Source organism: Panthera onca, chromosome A1, assembly GCF_046562875.1.
Source record: "Panthera onca isolate mPanOnc1 chromosome A1, mPanOnc1 haplotype 2, whole genome shotgun sequence".
In the NCBI taxonomy this organism is placed as follows: Eukaryota; Metazoa; Chordata; class Mammalia; order Carnivora; family Felidae; genus Panthera; species Panthera onca.
Genome location: NC_138339.1, coordinates 40756851 through 40780674, shown reverse-complemented (window position 1 = coordinate 40780674; position 23824 = coordinate 40756851). Strand labels below are relative to the sequence as shown.

Genomic DNA, 23824 nt, shown 5'->3' with positions numbered 1-23824 from the left:
CCAAAGGGCACGGACTCTTGTTTCACTTTCAAACGTGTTCCCTCGTTCTGGGTTTACACTGTACCTTTAGGTACAACAGACTGGGTGAATAATGGGGGTTGTATATAATGCGCGGCTGCAAAACCAGTCTCACTGGATGACAATTACAGCACATCAACAAGTCCGTCTGTAATTAGAATAGCAAAACCAGCTCAGGCGGACACCCTCATGTCATAAATACATCACGTATCAAAATTATAAATTATAGAAATAAAGACAAATAATGGCATGAAGGGCATGATAGTTTATTTTTTAAAAAATTGTACCACACTGATCATAATGACCAGCATACACATTATGATGGCTTTTCTCTTGGGTATTAACATTGCAGTATTTTTGTATACTGAAATGTTTCAATAGGACCAAGAACGTTAGAGAAATAAAGATCTTAGATGAAAATGAACACTAATAACTCTGATGTCCTACCCCACAGAATTCATTTAAACCCCTTATGAATCAGTGGCATTATAATGTTATGTAGTTATGAAGAACAAAAGTTCTCTTCTAAGCAGGCAGCATGAACTTATACCTCCTTGTACTTTGATTTTTAGTTTTTATAATTTAAGCTATGTCCACCCTGGCTAAAGCACAATCATAACAAGACACCTCAGATAATTTCCATGCTACCACTGCACATCTTTAGTGATTTTACTTAAAAAAAAAAAAAAAAAAAAAAAAAAAAATCAAACCACCATCAAAATAAAGAGGCAAATAAAACTGATTTTCAAATAATTTGAAAAGCATAGTGCTTATCTGTCCGATACAGACTCAAATTTAAATTAAATGCTATAATTATAATCTCCAAACTTCTGCAATAAAATTAACATAGATATATGGGTTTTTTTTTATAGAACTATATTTTGCAATCAACAAGATAAAGTTACTTTTTAGAGAACGATATATTTGGTTACAATTCCACAATTCCACGTATCTGTAATAGAAACAAAGCCACATGATGTTAAATCTGGCTCTAAGTTACCTAAGGTATAAAAATTTGATCAAAATTACAACACTCTGATCTTAAAAATTCAACCCATATGAGATTTTTTTTTAGAATAAATGTGCTTTGAGTAATTATTTCAATAACCGTTTCTTTTTTGAGTGTCTGAAAACTGACCCTGTCTTTTTTAATCAGTGTGACTCACCAATATTTCAAATTGACCTCTTTACTTCTGTGTTACCATTTCAATATCCAGGGATTTGTGAGGCAGCATAAGTTTGACTTCATAAAAACAGTAGATACTTTGACCTTTCAGTGACACTTTTTCAGTCTGTAAACTCAAGAATCACATTATTTATAGCTCAGCAACTATAAAAACATGGAGATTTTGGCATTTGAAGCCAGAATCTCTTTGTGCTTTTTAAATTAAGCTGCTTTTGAATCTTTTTGGTATTTATCAGCCATTCATATTTCCCTTATAATAATAGAAGAATATATTTAAAATAATTTTTAAGGTTAAATGTCCTGGGGGCTTACAATATGAAAAAAAAAAAAAAACAATTTTTTTTTTCCTTCAGCATTTGGAATAGTAGTAATTATTTCTGGTCCCTCCTTAGATCAACCAACGCTACTTTCAATCACGTATAACACTGAATTTTACAGACATCCCTGAAAAGTTTTTGATTAAGTAAACGAGTGAATCACAGTGGAGTCTCAATCAGTTAACAGTGTAGATCATTAAAAAAAATAATAACACACACACACACACTGAATATTAAAATCTTCAAGATAAAAAAAAAAAAAAAAAGAAAGAAAAAGAAAAGAAAACCCTCTTAAGAATTAAACCAGGTATGTGTCATCACTGATTCTGTGCTTGTGTCCCCAACTGATTAGACTCCTCCTTCTCTGTGTTATAAGACATGTTGGTTTCGATCTCCACGCCAAGTTTCTAGGACACTTGCGTGAAGAGGCTATGCTACTACAGCATCTAAGGAACAGAGTGGCACCATTTTATTCCCTAATAGACTTCATATTCCAAGATGAGCATCAGGTCTCCCTCGGTTGCCCTCACCAGCGTGTGTCGGGAGACAAAACTTGCCAGGCAAACTGATGACAGCTGACCGCCCACCCCGCCCCCAGCGCCAATATGAGGTTACCAACAGGTTTGTCATTGTATGCACTGGCCTTTCACTCTTTCAATCAAGAAAAGTTGTGGTTACTTACCAAAAAAAAAAAAAAAAAAAAAAAAAAAGGGAGGGGGTGGAGAAATGAAAAACCAAGAGTTTAAAGGCACAAAGTCGCATAGCTGCTCTAGTTGGAGTTTGTAAACAGAGAATAGGTTGAATTTAGGTAATCCCAATCTATGAGAGTAAAAAGGCATCCGCAGCAGGCTTGTATCCAGCCAGCTTCTTTGAGACCCTTCATGGGTTTTGAGGTCTACAAAGTATGCACTAAAATACCCATACTTCAAAAAGCAATAAGGCAAATAGTATAATCATTATTCCAAAAGTTACAATGGTAGTGTAGGCATACATAGTATAATTTAGTTACAATGTGTGGTACTGTTTCTATTATATAACCATATTAACTGTTTCTTTCCTACGTAATTATATATTCAGCAGAGCTTCAGTTGAACACAAAACCATCCTTGTACCACCACTGATAGTTGGCAATAGCTCTTTGATAGCAGTTTTTATTCTGCTGTAGAAATATCCTTGAACTGAAAAAAGTCCACAACCCAATGTCCAGTCATTAAACACTATCATATTTGTGAAGAGCTTCTTCCAACTTCTGTGTCACTTTTTGGAAAAATATTATTTGCTGTTGTAAGAAATGCTGCATCTGTGATTTAAAGTCTCTTACTCGAATTTGATGGAAGTGGTGAATTTCAGCCAAAGTGGCAAAAGAAATAGTGTTACAGCGATCTTGAATGCCATCAGCCTTTTGGACCTCCATCTTCCCTTCTTCCACGTGTCGCCTACTCTCCTTTACTTTGGTAAGAGCTCCTGTAGTTAAAAAAAAAAAAAAAAATTAATTAAATATATATATATATATATACACACATACACATATCCTAACAACATAGCTACATAGCAAACAGACTCCTGCATTATAAATACTCGCCTACACTATTTCAAGCCTTTTGGAACTTAAAGGGATGAGTGTTATTACTTATTAAAAACAAAGGAACCCGATAGGGTTACTGAAAACACCACCGTTGCTGCAATTTCACTTCTCAAAACTAGCACCTGCCATTGACCAAGTACCTATAACAGGTTTCATCTCTTCCAGGGAGAGATACTATACGGAACAGATAATAAACTGCAAGTAATGGTCTCTAAAAATACAAACCAAGAAACTGCGATTTTCATTTAAGAGAAAGGGTGTGACACCATTGCACACAAATATATTAAGAAAGCTATCTATAAACACAATGCCCCACAGAAGATGCAAATCTGCTTCCTCAGAAAGTCTCACTGAAGAGATACCGTATAAGACCCTAGAACCACACTCTGAAACTTGTTAGTGCCAACTTGGGTTGTATTTTAGAAATTATTCATGTCATGAAGGGGACTTGGAAATGCGGACAGTGTACAACTGGAGGCCACCCTCACTGGGGCTGGCCAAACCTGTGTCTCATTGGCAATGAGGGGGCCATTCGGTGTTCTATCAGGAGACCCACACCTGGAGCATAAGGCCTGTGAAGTAAGAATTTGCCACCTTTTCTTCAGGGCTGTAAGGACCAATGAGTTTTGAGTCTGCCCTAATGATGATCTGGGAATGAAGCCAGAGGTGTCATAGCCTCTTGTCAAGAATTGTCACCAGAGGAGCACCTGGGTGGCTCAGTCAGTTGAGCATCCGACTTTGGCTCAGGTCATGATCTCACCGTTAGTGAGTTCAAGCTCCGTACTGGGCTCTGTGCTGACAGCTCAGAGCCTGGAGCCTGCTTCAGATTCTGTGTCTCCCTCTCTCTCTGTCCCTCTGCCACTTGTGCTCTCTCTCTCAAAAATAAACATTAAAAAAATTAAAATTAAAAAAAAAAAAAGGAAATGTCACCAGAGTATGTACAAGGGAGAAGGAAGGGGACGATCACTCTGGCAGGTGCCATGTGAAGACACAAAAAGCCAAGGATATTTAGGGGTAGGAAACAAAGGACTTTCATGGGTTCTTGGGAAAGAATGATGATCAAGTTCAAATCATTTGCTCATGGCCACCTCAGGAATTCAGCCTTCCTGGCTCCATCTAGCACTTATTCTACTAAACCATGATGAAGGATGAGAGAGAAACCTCTAGCACACCTGGCTGGGCAGTCTTCACCATGATGACACCAAGGGGACAAAAGAAGGGAGCCTGTTTAGGAGGAGGTGGGAAAGCTGAGGAATTCCGTTTCAGAAATATTCAGTTTTAGCTAAGGATGAAATACACAAGGGGAAGAGCCCTGTTTCTAAACTTCTTCAAATCTCTTAAATAATACAGAGTTAAACCTAGCATTACATAAAACCCTTGGAAGGTAAATAGTGTGTTTGTTTTGGGGGGAATTTTTTGACACAGCTCAAAGACCTGAGAAATTAAAACCCACCAACAAGTGTCACACATACAAATGCAGGTATGTGTATACATTTTCATTTATTTATTTTACACAAGGTCTTTAAGTGAAAAGCAGTAGAGACCCCACTTAACCCCATGGCAGAGACGAGGGGTCTCCTCTGTAGAGAGAAGTCATGGGCATTAACACGGCTTCAATTCCACCTGAACAATTCCACCAGGAAGCCGTCCCTTTAAAGTGTGGCACTTTTCACTCTTCTGCCGTTGCCCCCTGGCAGGGGAGCAAAGCCATAAAATCCGCCTGCTTGTCATTTATATCAAAGAGAAAGACGTCCTCCCCATAAAAGAGAAAGAAATCATTTTTCATAGCAAATTTATCTTTCTTGTATGTGTCCATCTCTCACAAGTTACATACAAAAACTGAAGTTGAAAAGACCAGTAAAGCATAATGAGACAGAATTAAAGGAAACATTTTTTAACAAGACGACTGAGAATATGAAATTATAAAATGCATGTTTAAAATGGCAAAGAGAGAGAGAGAGAAAAAACAGGAAGTTAAGAGAAAAGTCTCAGGTAATTTGACTATTTTATGATGATTCCACTCGCAGGTGCCCAAGCCCACTGGGCACACACCAAGGACATGCAGCATCCTACCCTGTGCCTCTGTGACATGTCTGTGCACATGCTGCCACACTGGTAATATACTCCAAGGATCACTCGTTCTAGTCATCAGAGCCTGTAGAGTACAGCCCTGCATACGGGGGCTCCGAAGCCTGGCCCAGAGCTGGGTGAATGTCCAACTCTAAATGACAACCATATTCTTAGAAACTACCCCCATGATACGGCACTGCACATCATGCATCTCTAAAAACCAACTTAAAAGGGAATGAGTCTCAGGTGTTTGCAATTTATCACATGGGCATACATTTTCAAAATTCCTGGACCCAACAGCAAGTATTAAATCTTGCTGAGGCCTAAGGACCTTTTGCCATTTAACACCTTTAAGTGTTTTAAGTGTACATCCTGAAAGAGCCAACGGGAATTTAAGACTCATTTTTCTCCCAATTATCAGTTTAGTAAGTCACACAAATGTTCCTACCTTCAAGTCCCAAAAGGCTCAGCCCTGGGGCAAGGATTTGATTTAACAAATGTTTATGAAGGACCTGATGTCTACAGAGCACATTGCTAAAACAGAGATATTCAAACATTTCAGCATCAAGTCCCTGCCCTCCCTCCCTTCCTTCTCAAGGAAGCCACCTGGCAAAGCCCACGGAGGACAGGCACACAACCAGGACATGAAGCGAAACAGGACCACAAAGTATGTAATTCTGCGTGGGAGTTAAATATGTCTTTCTCAAGATAACATGTGAAATCGTGTCACGAGGGAAAATGCTCAGAGGGCCTACTACATGCCAGGCACTGTGCTGAGGACAAGGTTGGGCGTGGGAAGTTGGCAGGAAAACAGGTATATAAAAACAATAAATAGTAGCTTCCCAAACCAGTAAATAATACATGCTAAGCATTATTCTAAAATTTGTATGGAACCACAAAAGACTCCAAATAGCCAAAGCAATCTTGAAAAAGAAGAACAAAGCTGGATATATCACAATCCCAGATTTCAAGACATACTAAAGCTGTAGTAATCAAAAGAGTCTGGTACTGGCATAAAAATATTCACATAGGTCAAAAGAACAGAATAGAGTCCAGAAATAAACTCACATTTTTATGGCTAATTAATCTATCACAAAGGAGGCAAGAATTTACAATGGAAAAAAGACAATAGTGTTGGGAAAACTAGACACCAAAACAATGAAACCGGACCACTTTCTTACAGCATAAACAAAAATAAACTCAAAATGGATTAAAGACCTAAATGTGAGACATGAAACCATAAAATTCCTAGGGAAAAAAAAAACACAGGCAGTAATTTCTTTGACATCTGTCGAAAAATTTTCTAGATATGTCTTCTCTAGCAAGGGAAACAAAAGCAAAGTTAAACTGTGACTATACCAAAATAAAAAGTTTTTGCACAGCAAAGGAAACCATCAACACAAAAAAACAACCTCCTGAATGAGATAAAATACTTGCAAATGATATATCTGATAAGGGGTTAATATCCAAAATATATAAAGAACTTCTACAACTCAACACCAAAAAATTAAATAATCCAATTAAAAATGGGCAGAGGACCTAAACATTTTCCCAAAGAAGACATGTAGATGTCCAACAGACACATGAAAAGATGCTCAACATCACTAATCATCAGGGGAAATGCAAATTAAAATCACAATGAAATATCACTTTATCTGTCAGAATGGCTAAAACCAAAAACACAAGAAAAAACAAGTATTGGGAAGGATGTGATGAAAAGGGAACCCTTTTCTTGGTAGGAATGCAAGGTAGGAACCTTGGTGGAATGCAAATTGGTGCAGCTACTGTTGAAAATAGTATGGAGGTCCCTCAAAAAATTAAAAATAGAATTACCATATGAGCCAGTAATTCTACTACTGGGTATTTGCCCAAAGAAAATGAATACACTAATTTGAAAAGATATATGCACCCTTATGTTTACTGCAGTATTATTTACAATGGCCAAGATATGGAAGCAACCCAAGTGCCCTCAAGAGAAGAATGGATTAAAAAGATGTCTGTCTCTCTCTCTCTCTCTCTCTCTCTCTCTCTCACACACACACACACACACACACACACACACACACACACAGAGGAATATTACTCAGCCATAAAAAAAAAATGAAATCTTGCCATCTGCAATAATATGGATGAAGAAGGTATAATGCTAAGTGAAATAAGTCAAAGAGACACAAATACCGTATGCCTTCACTCATACATGGAATTTAAGAAACAAAACAAAGGGAAAAAAGAGACAAACAAAACAGCCTCTCAAATACAAAGAACAAACTGGTGGTTACCAGAGGGGAGGTGGATGGTGAGGATGGTGGAACAGGTGAAGGGGATCAAGAGTACACTTATCTTGATGAGCACTCAGTAATTGTAGTGATGAGCACTACAGAATTCTGAATCTCTACGTTGTACACCTGACACTAATGTAACACTGTATATTAATTTTATTTGTATAAAAAATATATATAGGGCATCTGAGTGGCTCAACTGGTTGAGCAACTATTAATTTCGGCTCAGGTCATAATCTCAGGTCGAGGGATCGAGCTCCCTGTGGGGCTCTGCACTGAGCATGAAGCCTGCTTGGGATTCTCTCTCTCTCCCTCTGCCCCTCTTCCCCTAGGCACTTCTCATATACTATCACTAACCCTACTGCAATTTTACAACAGACATTACTCTTATTTTCACAAGGAAACTGAAGAAGCTACTCCACCTCTTTGAGCATCAAATTTGCCAGGTAACCAGGTAAGATATGGAGATGGGATGTGAATGCACGATTGACTTCAAAGTAAACACTATTTAGAAATATTTAGAAAAGAAATTAAAGCCTGAATGGGCAAAAAAGCCAGGTGGACCTAGGTGAGCAGGGTGCTGGGGGATAAAAGCTGGGCAGGTGAGGATCAGGTATTTCTCCTTCTTCTCTCCACCCACTCCCCATCCCCCCACCCGTGGCTGAGGTTCCTGCACCATAAGCCACCTCCCTTATGAAGTCCCTGGCTTCTGTTTTGATATACAATTCAGAAGGCCTTGTGAATATGTAAAAGAACCATATAGGTTTTGAAAATTTCCTTCTGGAATCTTATTTAACCACATTCAATTCACTAATTGTGCCTGTAAAGCAATTTAATATTTATAAGATGTCTGATCTTCTTGTCTTGGTAACAACACTTAGGTGCCACAAAACATTGAAAAAGCAGCACATATTTCATGATTTTGAAAAATCTAAGCCCAAATATACATGGGCGGGGGTGGGGGGGAAGGCATCTCTTTCTCTCTCTTGTTCTCACTATCTGCCTAGATCGTATAGAAAGATTACATAAATTAAGAACTACAACCAAAAATAGTAACATACAATCCCTTTAAGGATATATAGGCTTTGCTTCTTTGCTCTGATGTAGTTAGTCATCCCAGAAAAAAATATTTATTTGGCAAACTAGGAAAGACAGAACAAATCATTGAGGAGAGTAAGTACCCAAAGGCCAATTCCACTTGGAATTCTGGTTTAACCCACTTAATGCAATTCAAATCCATTAGCATAATGTATCAGGATTACAGCAGCAAGATGACAGGAGATATAAGTGACTTTTTTTAAAAAAGAGACATAGTTCCTGTTTTAGGGAGCTCAAATTATTTTTTAAGGTGACTTATGTGCCTAAAACAATGAAGGACCTATACAAAATGGCATATATTAACTTCACAGAAGTACAAACAGGAACTGGTTTGTACACTCACTATACATAGTGAGTGCCATGTATAAGCAAGGAAGATTAGTCTCCACAAAATTGTACCATAAATTTACAGCAAATTTATTTTAAAAAATATTTTTAATGTTTATTTATTTTTGAGAGAGAGCGAGCACAAGCTGGGGAGGGGCAGAGAGAGAGAGAGAGAGAGAGAGGGAGGGAGGGAGGGAGGAAGACACAGAATCCAAAGCAGCTCCAAGTTCTGAGCCTTCAGCACAGAGCCCAACAGACACGGGGCTTGAACTCACTGAGCAGCGGGATCATGACCTAAGCCCAAGTCGGCCACTTAACTCACTGACCAGGCGCCTCTAGAACAAATTTTAAAACAACCTCTTTTAATTGAAATGTAGCTGACTTACTCCCAGATCTGCCTTCAGAAGAAAGAAGATTAACAGTAAAACAGGTTGACAGCAATATACTTTTTAAAAAATCATTAAGAGTTCCTGAATATATCCTGAGTTGAAGTGACAGCAGCCTAGTTCCTCCTCTGAGTATATAGCAGCTGGCTGTTAAAGTTCAGGATGAAAACAACATCCTAAACCAATTTTAAAAATAATAATAAAGTTACCTTTTGTAAAATATTTTGCAAAGTTTAAAAAATATATTATTTCTTTTAAGAAGAAAACCATTTTGGTCTTAAATATTCATCTCACAACCCTCCAGCTAGTTTTTCCATAGACATTTAACACACAGGAAGGGTTTAGTGTGATTTCTTTCTTACAAGAAAGATAAAGTCAAATTACTCAGTAAGCTAATCATATAAGTTAACTGACGAGTTTATTGCCTGAGAATAAAAAGGAGAAAAAAAAAAGTAACATCTTAAACAGCTCAAGCTGTCCATGTGAACAAATTGCAAGGGTGTTTAAATTCTTGGGGACTGACAAACAGAACTGCTTTCTGAAGACCCCAGAAGCTTCCCTCTACCCTATCTCTACCCACTGTGCTTGTAAACCCTGGGTCCTGTCAAGATGAACACAGGAACATATTTTTCCAATAGAACTGATATTACAAATACTGGTTGGAGGTGAATGAAATAGTATTAATAGAACTAGAATTTGGGTTTTGTCATAAGTAGTTATGTTTCCACAGTTGATTTGACAATTCTCAAACTGGGAATTATCTGTACGTATTTCTACACTTCACATATTTTCATATTGAGAATTTTAAATATCACAAGAAAGGCAGAGATAGACAAATTTTGAATCAGGTGTAGCCCCTAAGGAGTGAAAGTTTGGAGAGAAAAAAATATCGGGACAGAGTTAGATCAGTACACACTTGCTACTTTTAGGATCGCTTTAAAAATTGGTTTGTCGCTGCTTAAGGAGCAAAAGCAGAGGTTCGCTGTAACCAGCTGCGAGCTGTAACGAGGCATTACTGCATCATGTAAGCATCCTCTCAGCTGTACTGGTTTTTACCAAACCCAAGAGGAGCGTAAATAAAAGCCAAAAGCGTTGCCCAGAATCTAAAGAACAAAGCGAACACACATTTTTATCATAGAATAAATATAAAAACAGGCAAAGGTTTACAAAATCTCTACCTTTTAAGTGGCTGATTTAGGAGGAATCTGCCTCCTGCCAGCCCCCTCCCTCATAAACATCACACCGCCACACTGCTTTCAAAACAGAAAAAGGAAATGAAAGAATACAGCAGAGACATTACACAATAAAGTGTACAAAGTGGTCACTGCTGGATTAAACAGGAGACCTGGTAATATTCATGGTCAGGACAACAGTTTTAAAACAAAAGAAAATTTAAATAGGAGTGATCAGAGGGAAACACATTTTAAACTGGGGAATATAAGTACATCATTATGAAATTGTTTCTTGGGCTAACAGACATAGGTAGTTGCGTCTGGAATATGCTACGAACTGAGTAAGATTTTATTATGAAAAGAGAACATAGGCAAGTATTAAATTCTGAGATTAAATAAGAAGGGGCTGACCACACGGAGCAATGTGAGTACATTCTTCCCAGAAAATAAATAGCCAGTAGAACGGTAACATAGAAGGAAATAAACTTGTGAGAAGGTAACACATGAAACAGTGTATGTTCTTCAAACGTATTTTTAGGATAGGAAAAAGTTATTACTGAAAGCAAGGCAACATATTTCAACCATTCCCCATTACTATGCTCCCAAATAGGCAAGGGTAAGCCAGCTGCGCTCCAGGACAGGGGCTGGGTCTAACACAGTTGTTTCTCTACCTCAGGGAGTGCTGTGGAAGGAGGCAGAAAGGAAAGCAGAGAAGCCTCCTCCCCAAAAGGCTTACAGGTTAAGAATGAACTTTCAATTGAGCACTCAATTATTAAATTAGCTGGGTGAAGTATTAGAATTTCTCCACAAAACGGAAAGTTCACTGAGGAACCAATAACCCTAAGACTTGATTGCAAAAGGGGGAGCAGGAACCCTGAGGACTTCCTTCTCCTCACTCCACCCCTGACAAGATACCCACTGGAGAAGTCAGTAGGGCTGAGTCTGAGGTGACAAGGGCAGAGCCGGTCCCCAGAGTTTGTGAGTGAGTGTGTGTGTGGGGGGCGGGGGGGGGGGGGGGGGGGCTGGCTTTGTTTTTATTGTTGTTGTTGAAGAGCTGAAAGGACCTTAGAAGAGTCTTTGGTACAATTTCTCTGTCTTACCAGTAAGTGGCTAAGTGGTTTGTCCAAAGTACCACAGCTAGCCCATGACAAAGAATCCCCAACCCCTACCTGCCAGCCAGTCCTGCCACTTTGCATTTAACATTCCTGCAGGGCCTCTGCTGCACTCCAGTGAAGAGGGTCCCTCCCTTTCCACACTGGGAGTGATAAAAGGAAAACTAAACCAGTATTTTTTCACTTTGCTTCGGGACCTGTTATTAACAAAATCTCCTGGACTTCTTTGGCTTGTTATCTGCCTCTGCACATGCAAAATTCCCAACAGATTCATGCTTATACTTACTGCAATTGCCCAGTTCCAAAGAGAGGCACTCTGCCCCCTTCCCCATCGCCAAAGTTCTGCAGAACTCAGGTCCTAAATTCAATCCCACCCCTCTCTGACCATTTTCTTTGAATCTTACCAGTCTGAGCCATCTTGCACAGTTTTAAGGCACGCTCAGGCTGGAAAGAGCGAAGCATGAAATAACTACATCCTGGTTCATAATCCATATGTACTCAATTTCCAAGGGATTACATTATGCATGTTTCTAAAGAATACAAAATAATTACAACTGAAGAACTTAATCATATGACAGGGCTCATTAATATTATAACTCTAAAGGACTCCAACTCAAACAAATTTCATTTTATAGATTAATTATGATCCAGGAAGTCAGCACTATTTTCAAAAGCATATTATTTACATAGCATTAAATTATTTCCATCAGCAAAAACTGCTTAAGGAGCATTTCTGTGTCATTTTGGTGTTTGTAAAAGAGCAGTGAAGGTCTGGTGTCATCCAGCCAATGAGCACGAACCAAGGGCCCACTGCAGGCTGAACTAAGCCACCAGCAAATGTAGTCAGTCATAGTACACTACACTGTATTATTTCCTTCTGATTTCCAGAGAGACATCACTTTCCCGGCAACTTCTGACCCAGCAAAGTGAGATGGGCGTGTGGGGTGGGGAGCCTCTCAAACACTTTCCTGCTTCAGGCATTTTAACCTGGGAGAGCCTTCAACTCAGTGGTAGAAGTTGTGTGGCCTCCTTTCAGCTTCCCTCTCTGTGTCCCTCTCTTCCACCTCCTGGGCCCTTCGGAGCTTGCTGGCTGCCCCAGCTGCCCCCCACCTCCAGCTGGGGCCAGTGTCAGCACCTGAACTTTGCCTTCCTTTCCTCAACCAAATCTCTTACACTCAGTATGTTTTGTCCCTCCTAAGACCAATTATACAAAAGGCCTAGTCACTAAGCAACAGGGATCCAAAGGCTACATTTTCTCCCTTTTAAAAAAACAAGAGGAGGAGGAAAAAAGAAGCCAGCACTTTATTTAATTTTGAAATCATGAATGTGGCAAAAACATTAACTAGATTTTCTGTCTTCCCAGGGCCTTGCCCCAGAAAACCAAAGCCACGGTGTGGGGGACAGAACAGGAGGCGGGCTGAAAGGCAACACAGCAAAGTAGAAGTTGCCCAAGACTGGACTAGGCCTGTTTTTCTTCATTCCCTCCAACACATAAAACTTTGAAAGAAAATGCTAATTTGGTCAACGTGGCCAATTTGCTCTTATTCTCTCATCACTGGTCCCCACACCCTCTCATCCCTGCTAACTCCCCATTAGCTTCTGCCCCACCCCCTTCCTTCCTCCCTTTCGGTCTCCACCCACCCACTGGTTGATTACTCTCTCCCCTTTCTGCTCCAATATTTACTTTTTGGTATTTTTTTTAATAAAACATCTCAAAAAATAAAGGCCAATATGCACTTAACAGAGGCAGAATGGCTGTCCATCCAGGCAAAATAGTCTGTGAATCATACCACTGTGCAAATCTGTGCTCTGCACTTTGCATATTGCATATCTCTTTTCCTTCTATTTAACCCCGAAAGAAAAGCAATTATCACTCCCATTTTCAGAGGTGGAAAGTGAAATTCAGGAAAAGTAAATAACTTTACTGAAAGTATCGGGCTGCATGTGACCTGGGTCTGCCCAGCTTCTCAACTCAAGTAGTTAGTTCCCAACTGAGACTGTCCCACCCATGACCTCAAAGACCCTCAGAGGAGCCCCAACACAATGCACAAGGGTAGCTCAGCGACAGGCCCCTCAGAAGCCACATCTCAGGGATAAGCAACCCACGAACCATCTCTGGGTTCTCAAAACTCGATTCCTGAGTCAAATCATCCCCAGTGGGCTCCTGGTTTAGAGGACAATAATAACCTCCAGGGGGTGCCAATAGTAACACTGAACTTAAGTCAGTGAAAGCAATTTTTTGAAGGGACTAAAGGTCCCTACAGCTGAGAACTATCAAAATCCAAAGGTAAAATTAATATAAAATTCACTTTCAATTCATAAATATAATAAATGGCAAAGAGAACTTTTCAGTAATTTTAAAAATGAGGCTTCGAAGAGAGTCAGACACAAGGGTAATGAACTGCAAAAAGAAAAAAAAAAAAAAAACCTGGCTGCCAGATGATGTAAAAATCAATCATTTAAAGAATCTAGGCCTCTGAGTTTGGTCTGGTCCTGAGATAGTTTGTTCTAGGGAAAAGCCTTGTGCCATGCCGACGAAGAGGCCCTTTCAGCTCAGCTCCATGCAGCAGTCAGCAAACGTGGGAGGGCAGGAATATGGCAGGAGCAATGGGAGCACTCACTTGAGTGTACCTTACATCCGAGGACTGCTACTAAGCACATACCCCTGCCGTGCACCCTGCTCCAAAACTGAAGAGGGGAACCACACGATTATACCTCTTGTGGCTTACTTGACAGGACAGATGGCTCTTTGCGAGAAAATTTTATATAAAGCTTCTTGTGTTTCAGCTTATATAGAATATCAAATATGTGACAAAGTTACCAGGGTTGTAGATTCAAGAGAATTCTGTAAACATGGTATGTTTTTACTTCAGAAGAGTCTGCATACAACAGTGAAAATGCTGACTTGCCTCTAGCCATGCAAATATAAATAAAGACTTTAAAATGTGAGAATAGGAAAAGAAAAGCATGTATCGTTTCTTTTTTTTAAAGATTTTATACCCATAGAATCCTCACAGATAGAAAGGGCAGGCTTGATAATTATGAGCATACAATAAAACTTTTTAAAACAACCGATTTTGTAAAACAAAATCCATATGATGGTTTAAATTCAGAGAACACAATCGATGCCTACGGGCTGCAGCTCATAATCCCTAATTTCCTAATTCTTTTGTTACCTGATACACATACATGGATGTATAAATAGGGCAGCATTAGGTATGTTTGCAAGCTGCCAGCACTTTGGGTTTAGATGGCCTTTGACCTATGATAAAACATACCTGAACCAGGGAGAGTGAACTCTGGAAACTACCTTTAATAGTTGTGTTTTTTTTCTAGGAAGATAAAGGGAGACATAAGCTAAAATATCTAAGAGAAGCTCCTAAACAGACAAGCTGCTCCGCACAGGGCAGAACGGCGGTGAAATGGCATCAGCTCTTTACAGACACTGAGGAAGCGTGAGCCCCAAACCCAAAGCCAGGTCCTCGACCAGATGAGTGCCTCTGAGAGTGCCACAGTTAACACTGTACTTGGAAGGGTAATTCTAAAGAACTGATTTCTTGCTTTCAAGTATTCTTCCCAAATAACGTCTCGTTTTTAACTTTAGAATTCTAACTGTAAGCCACAGTGTTACAAACTGCCACTTAGCTATGGTGGCACTAACTGGTGAGGTCCTTAGCGCCATCCACTGTGGCCACTATGACTGTGTGAAATGGGGTCACTTATGTCAAGGGGTTTTAAGGTGGAGCCAGGAAGCCATTAAGGAGAAGGGCCTTCTGCACGTCCTCCCGCCCTCACTGGGTGGAGCCATGAACTTGCGAACTGGGCCAAAGGGCCTGCGTTCCAAGGACTCAGCCCAAACACCTGTGGCATGCTCCAGTGAGGCTCTGCTGGGTGACAGCCTTAGCAACCAATTATATTCAACCCAGATTTAGTTTTCTGCCACCAACACCAATAGAAATTCTTTGTAAGCCACATTTATAAGCATTCCTTTTTGATTTAAAAACCCTTGATTTTGTTCTCTGGGAGGCACTGTTTGGGTTGCTGCCCAAATCTGTGTTCATGGAACTGTAATTCTGGGACCCCAAACAAATACTTTTGTTTTTATTTCAGCTCAGCCTCTTTCTTCAGCTGACATCTAGCAGTTCACATCGCTTTATGATCACTGAGCTTTGGGGACCAATTCCTAAATCAGCTGTTTCAAACTTAAAAACACCTCTGACCCTGGAGTTTTCCTGCTTCCTCATGCTGGCAGGGATCAGGTTTCCAGGGGTGACAAGTCTTCACTTGGTCTGTATCTGGGCTCCCTTGAACTAGACCATAAATAACCATCTGAAGACAAAACAAAGCACTCAGAAATACATCATTTTTAAAAAGACCTGAAACACAAGTCATAAAATATGAAAACTTACAGAGGACCCATGCTGACACCCATGTATTTAAAGATATCTCACTGCAGACAACAGGTAGCTTTTGTGATTTTCACAAATGTCAATATACCTAAATACAATAAAGGCCCAGAAAATAGGATTTAAGACTCCCTTCAGCCCTGTTCCTTCTCTTTCCTTGTAATCCTGCTCATCTTCTTCATCTGCCTATTTCTCTTCCTGGCATCACTCCTGTCTGTCACCAAACTTAAAACGTGGAAGGTAAGAGTACATTCCTCAGGAAAGCCACTCCTCACCAAGTCTGGCCACTCTACTTGGCAGGTATCTCAAACTCACCTGCTACTTTCCAAAACCACCCGCATGCCTGGTCTGCCTCGACTACTCCAACAGCCCTCTCTCATCTCCGCACTCAGCCAACAGGAGGATCTTCCGGACGGCCTGGCCTGGGGCCAGGCTGCACAGCGGTGAGGGACACTTCTAAGAGCTAACAGTTAAATTTTGTGGCTCATCTCCTGTCTGCAAAATGGGGATAATGAGGGTATTTACCTCAAGATCTCCTATGAGGTTTATATGGATACAACGGACATAAACATGAAGCATAATGCCTGGCACATGGTAAGCCCTCAAAATATGTTTTCTTTTTCTTTTTCTTTTTTTAATTTTTTATCATGATTCAGACTTCATTTTTCAGTTTCAAACCTTTAGTGGCCGTTGCCTGTCTACAGAATACAAAATGTTCTAGCAGGCATGCTAGTTACTGCAGCATAAAGAACACTAGTTTTCAATCAAGGCAAAAAATGAACTCAAATTCTGGCTCTGCTATTAGCTGTGCAATCCTGAAATTCACTTAACTTTCCGGAGCCTTAGTTTTCAAAGGTCTCACATGGGGATAACACCCCTTTGGGGAAGATAATAGCTGTACTGGGTTGAACGGTATCCCATCACCACCACCCAAATGCACATCCACCTACGGCCTGTGACCTTACCTGGAAATCGCCTTTGCACATATAATTAGTTTAGGTGAGGTCATCCTGGATTAGGGTAGGCCCTAAATCCAGTGTGACTAGTGTCCTTAAAAGGAGAGGAGACAAAGAGACAGGCACACAGGGAGAACATCAGGTAAAGACGGAGGTGGAAACTGGAGTGGTGGGTACAAAGGCCAAAGAACAGCAACGATGGCGTAGGATTTCCCCCAGAGCCTTTACAGGGCACGTGGCCATGCCAACACCTTCGTTTGGAAGGTTGTCTTTTTAGCCATGTTACAGCAGCCCTAGGAATCTAATACAATAGCTAGTAATTCACGCATAGAAGTATTTGGCATGCAAAATGATGACTCCATGTTATACACGAGGAAACTGCAACCAGTTACACAGTGAAGCCGGTGGGAACTCAACTCCACCTGTTTGCAGGATGCACGCAGTTAGACCCGCTCCTACATGGAATTAGACACAGTGTATGTAACTGCCCAGAATACTGCTACTCCCACAGTAAGTACTCAAAAGATGGTAGCAACTACTATTACTACTCATACCCCAGCTCCCTAACCTGCCTGACCTCCCAGTTAAGGGTAAACAAACATTTTCCTTAAGGGTCAGATAGTAAATATTTGAAGTTTTGTATGTTAAGGCAAAACCGAGGCTTTTATACCCATTAAAAATGGAATCATTTAGAAATGTAAACACCACCCTTAGCTGAAGTGCTGTAAACAGGGTACATGGGTAGGTGTGCCCACAGGCTGTAGTGCAGACCCCTGCTCCAAGTATCTCTGTTGGTAGCTCCAGTCCCTTGTCTGCAGGTCATTTTATACCCCTCCCTGTCCCTTACCCTCACTCCTGCAGGCACACAGCCCCTTCTCTCTCCTCCTCCCCAACCCCACACACACGGCCCCAGTTGAGGATTTCATCATGTTTTGCCTAAATCACTAAGAGCCTCCCATCTCACCTCACCCACATGCCACCCTTTACACCTGTCACTAGGACCTGTCCATCTAAAGTGCAGGCCTGAGCGTGTCAATACCCTATTTGATCTTTCCATGACTCTCCCCTCTATCCCCTCCAGCATGAGCTGTAAACCGAGTGGCACATTAAAATCCCACGGGGAGCTCTTTAAAGAACACCACCACTGTCTAGGCCACAGGTCCCTAACATTCTGATTCATTAGATCCAGGGTGGGGCAGCTGTAATCACTCAGGGCAGAATCTGAGAGGCAGCCAGGATCTAGTCCCTGATTTTTGTACATGATTGATTCCCTCTGCCCAGAATGCCTTCCTGCCTCTGACTGCTAGGCAAACTTCCAATTTATTTTCAAAAAACTTCTTACAGTGAGACTGGAAAAAGCCACCCCTGAACTCTATCCTCTCCCCATAGTTGATTACACCATCCTCTGTCCTATTTCACACCATGGCACATGCCCACGACTGCACATGCGTCATACTGTATGGTGACAGCTACTCAACCTGTCAGCTGGCCTCACTGACCTGAGCACTGGGCATGCAGCGTATCAGCTATTATATGCTTATCCTAAAGCATGTCCAAGATCAAGAATGAACTTTCTGACTATTTTCCTCTGCAAGTCAAAATATGACCATCTACTGAAGCGTACGGGTGGCTCAGTCAGTTAACTTTCTGACTCTTTTTGATTTCCACTTAGGTCATTATCTCATGGTCATGAGATCAAGCCTCAAGTTGGGCTCTGTGCTGACAGCGTGGAGCCTGCTTGGGATTCTTTCTCTCCGCCCCTCCCCCACTCGCATGTGTTCTCTCTCAAAAATAAACAAACGTTAAAAAAATATATACCACCTTGATGGGCACTGAGGAGGGCCCTTGTTGGGATGAGCACTGGGTGTTGTATGTAAGCAATGAACCATGGTAATCTACCCCCAAAACCAAGAGCATACTTTACACACTGTATGTTAGCCAATTTGACAATAAATTATATTTTAAAAATACATGTATATATATTATATACATACATATATATATCCCACCATCTTTCAGAGGACGAAACCAAATGCTACCCACCTAAGCTCCTAACACAGTTGACAATGATTCATCCTCGGGACTCCTGTGCACTCTTACGATAGGCACTAAGTTAAGTCGACCTCCTGTCTCCCAGTTCTCTGCACACACATCCTATTTCCATTAGGGAACTGCACCTTCCATGAGGGCAGGCACCTACTGCTCAACATCTAAGTTCAGTGCTTTGTGAATCCAAGTCATTCAACGAGATGAATGTATGCTCTAGATCTTGTGCTTGGAACTATGCAAAAAAGGGACCCCGATAAATGTGTTAAAATGAAAGCTTACCAAAGAGGAAAAAGTGTATACATATAAGTTTAAACATCAAGAATCAATACAAAGTGAAATCATGAGGTACATAATATTAATTTTTCTGGCACATAAAATAAAGCATTTTAAAACTTCCTCTCTTCTCAATAAGTTTAGGAAAGTTACTTCATAGATACTAAAGTTGAAGACTTTTTGTCTTCTTCATTTATTTATTTTTCAGAGAGAGAGAGAGAGAGAAAAAGAGTGAGCATGTGGGAGGGGCTGAGAGAGAGGGAGAGAGAATCCCAAGCAGGCTCTGCGCTGACACAGAGCTCGATCTCAGGACTGTGAGTTCATGACCTGAGCCAAAATCGAGTTGGATGCCCAACCGACTGAGCACCTCAGGCACCCTGGGTGCCTACTTTTTTAATTAAACAAGCATTTAATAAGCACTTATTATTATTATACATGTAAAAAATAGTGGAGCTACATACTAGAGGAACATAAAAACATGACCCCAACACACTACCCCACAACTAAGTAATGTATAGTCTTTGGCATACCAGTTAGCATTCTCCCAGCCACGCCTACTCAGAAAGGACTGGGCTCCAAGTAGGAAACTCCAAGGAGGAAACTAGATTTAAGGCTTGCCTGTCCATGCATGTATTGGAGTGGGGAGATGTCAACAGAATGTAGGAGCCCATCAACCTAAAAGGGTTAAATTCTAGTCCTGATTCCCATCCTCACCCCTGTTCCACTCATAGCCTTCTTCATTTCAGTGGCTGGAAACTCCATTCTATTGTTGGTCAGACCAAAAACTGCAGTTACCCTTGATGATTCCTTTCGCTCTCACATGCCCCTTCTGATCCCTTAGGAAAACCTGTTGGTTCTAATTTCAAATTATATCCAACGTGGTATATATCTCCTCGCCATCTCCATTGTCTGCACCCTGGTCCCCACGTCCATTGTCTCTCACCTGGATTACTGGAGTGGTTTCCTACTGGCTCTCTGATCCTACCTTTGACACCCTACCTTCTCTCCATTCTACTGTCAACCAGCAACTGGAATAAGTCTGTTAACAGGTCCAGGTGGATGTCATTCCTTGGCTCAGAGTCCTGCAATGGCTCCTATCTCACTAGGGCTTTTACTCCAAGCCCTGACAATGACGTACAAAGCCCTACTAATTGAATGTTGCAAGACTTCATTTCCTACCCAGATCCTCTTAGCTCCATCACCTGGCCTCCTACTGCCTGATGGCACATACCCACCCTAACACCTCTGCTCTAGATGTACCCTTTGCTCTAGCTGTACCCTTTGCCTGAAAGGCTCTCCCCCCAGATACCTGTTTGGCTAACTCCCTCACCTCCTCCAGGCTTCCATTTAAACCTCACCTTCTCTTGGGATGAGCACTGGGTGTTGTATGGAAACCAATCTGACAACAAATTTCATATTTTAAATAAGTAAATAAATAAAAGCAAAAAAATAAAAAATAAAAAAAATAAACCTCACCTTCTCAGTGAGGCCTACTTTGATCATCCTTCTTCATTCATTCATCCTTTTTCATTTATACTTCATTCTGCCCCCCCATGCATACTCGCTCTGCTCCACTTTTATGTTTTCCCCTACCACATACATTATAATGTACTTACTGTGCTGGTTTTTCACTGTGTCTCCACCCTGCCAGAATTAGAATGTAAGCTCCACAAGGGTGGTGATCTTTGTTTTGGCCAATGAGGCAATTCTAGCATCTTTAATAGTGCCTGACCTATGATGGGCACTTGCACATTTGTTGAATAAAATCAGGTTTATCTCTGAGAGGATACTCTGAATAAATCTAAGATCTTGGCTCCCCTCCCTAACTGCTATCTCGCTACCTGGCAAATAACACATAAAATTTCCTTGTCAGGAGAGGAAAGTCCAATCACAGTGACAGATAAAAAAATTCTACGGAAAGGAGTAGAAATGACAAATGAACTAACACTCATTCACGCTAAAGTTTAATCAAGCCACAAATACAAGACCAACAATACAAGATTGTTTCCACTTTTGGAGAGGAGATAGTATTTTGAACTCAAAGTGAAGTACATTTTACAGCAGGAAAAACCCACCACAATTTCTCTCTCTGGTGGCCCTACTAATTCCATCCCTTGTTCTCCAGCTGTCCATGACACCTCAGCCTCCAAACACCTGGGAGCTCTCGCCAGCAGGTAGACCAGGTATTTATCACTTTCACATTCCCAGCACCTGGTAGGCTAAGCCCTCTCAATCTATGCTTGTTGATCTGAACTAGAAGTGCACAAATTTTCTTTCACATCAGCTGATAAAGAATTTTCATGCTCGCAGGTTACAAAGTAACATAAGCAGATAGAATGCTATTGAAACTCGTCTGAAACAATGCCTACATGTTCATCATATATTTTCTAAATATCTTCTTTTCAGTGTACGGATGTTACTTTTTTTTTAAGTCAATTAAGCAACACCTAGGAGATCATGAATCTCATACTGACAGATGAGGGAACAGAAGCTCAGAAACGTCAAAGTGATCTGTGCAAGGACACAAGTAATTTAGAAGAAGGGAGTGGCTACTGATAGGAAACGATTTACACAAACTCTTTAAAGTGAACCACAAACCACTGACTCCAAGTAACACTGGCCTTCATTTCTGTTACCATTTCTTCTAGGGTGCAATGCAGGACAGCCATGTTAAAATGCAATACTTAACTGCTATACCAATGACTTTTTATAGTTTTTATACTTTTGCCTGCAATTCTGGGGGCAGGAGGCTACCAGAGGGAAGAGAAGATTACTGGAACTATCTTTTAAAGAAGAGTGTTTCCCATTTGAAAAGTCCTTTCTATTTTTCAAATTAAGCATTTAGTAATAACTACTGAGAACCATAACATTTCATCCTTATGACCTTAGGAGGGAGCGTTCCCAGTTTACCAATGAGAAAACTGAGACATAGAGGTAAAAATCATTGTCCAAAGCTCCCCTCACATCCACACGCTAGCCCCCCAGATTCCATACTGGCCCACAGTGAGGAGACTCCGAACATGGGCTCTTGCCTTGACATGGGCACCCTTTGTTTGTGGGGCTAAGCTCCCCTGACAGACTCGGGCCAGCCCCGTCTCTTCTGCATTGCCTTGGAGGGCTCTCGGTAACCTAGCACATTACCTCTCTGCCACCAGTCAAAGAACGCAGTGAGGATCTAAGTCCCATCTGTCCTTCCTGCAGATGTGACTCTAGTCTGTGCTCTATAAATAGTGACAAATGGTACAGGTCCTTGGAGTACAGTCTCTCTAAACAAGAGCTAAGCATTACTGTGCCATTTTATTTGTGACAATCATTTAGTTGGTGGTATCACAAAGTTTCAGAAATAGATGGCAAATTAAATCTAACTTGGTATTAAACTTTGGTTTTAAAATGCTTTGGGACAATATGGCAGGAAATTTTTATTCAGCCTGAAGAAAAAGATCATCATTTAAAAGAAGTGTCATGTTCATAAGGGAATTGACACCTTCTCCCAGAACTTCTTCCTAGTTTGGGTTCTGATCTTCATGTTTGGAAACCCTAAGATGACCAGACAGGAAACTGTGCGGATGACATTTCCTAATTAAGAGGGAAGTCCAACGAACTCCAAGAGTTATCCGAGGAACATGAGTGGGAGTGCAAGTTCCTGCCTCTTTTTGATTCTGCCGTCATCAGCCTTAACAGACTGGGATTCCCCAGTGTAATTTCAAGGATTCATGCCTCAAAAAGAAGTCTGAGAAACCAATGACAGGGTGATCTGAGCAGTATCCCTATCTAGCTTCATGACCAAGACCATCTGTGGCCAGTCACGTTGTCATTTTAACCAAAGAACTCAGGCATCTATTTCAAAAGCCCCAAAGGTAACCAACCTCATTTTTATTAAGAAAATACAGACAGGGACAAAGGTTATGGCTAGAACTGAAGTCTCCTTAAAAAAAATAGCTGGAGGTGTAAGTAGGGGAGAGGAGAAATGGGTTCAATTAAGAAGACGGGGCTAAAACAAAACAAAACAAAACAAAATGAATGACCTCAATTTCCAGCCCAGAAGTTTCAAAACAAGGATGCATTTGTAAACAGCCCGCTTATTAGACCTTTTCTCTATATTCCTGGCACCACCCTCTCAGTTCTATTTTTAGCCACAGGAGAATGGGGAGCAGACAGGGAAGGGCTAACTGTGGCCCAGCCTTACCTTGGGTGCCCTGCCAGGACTCTAGCTATCTTTAATTAATGTCTGAGGGACATAAGACGGACCCTACGCGTGGTGAAAGGAAGCACAATGGTGAAACTCTACCCCACAAGACTGATAAGGCCCACTACTGGTGTACCATTCCTGAGGTCCTGGGGCTATTTTTTGTTGAAAAGAAGGCGCCATCTGGAACATTTACAGAGAGCAATGTGGACCCTGCATATTTAATTTGAGAGTACAGAAAACAGGACTGCCTGCCTGTTTGTTACCTAGCTCAGCCACCCTGCTTCACAGACTCACACGACATTTTACCAACAAATCACTTTTACGTGACATATCTTTTCTCAGGAATCAAGAAATTTCTCTTCAAGTGCTTCCCTCCCAGTACCTAGTCCATATTCATAAAT

General features: G+C 40.9%; 1 protein-coding gene across 1 annotated transcript in view; it reads right to left on the bottom strand.

The window, feature by feature from the left end:
* Window positions 1-268: 268 nt before the first annotated feature.
* SNX18 (sorting nexin 18) overlaps window positions 269-23824 on the bottom strand; it is a 29742-nt gene continuing 6186 nt past the window's right edge. The window contains exon 2 of the mRNA XM_060637668.3: window positions 269-2985. Within this exon, the coding sequence (XP_060493651.1) occupies window positions 2732-2985 (254 nt within the window). The 3' untranslated portion in view covers window positions 269-2731. The remainder of the gene's footprint in view (window positions 2986-23824) is intronic.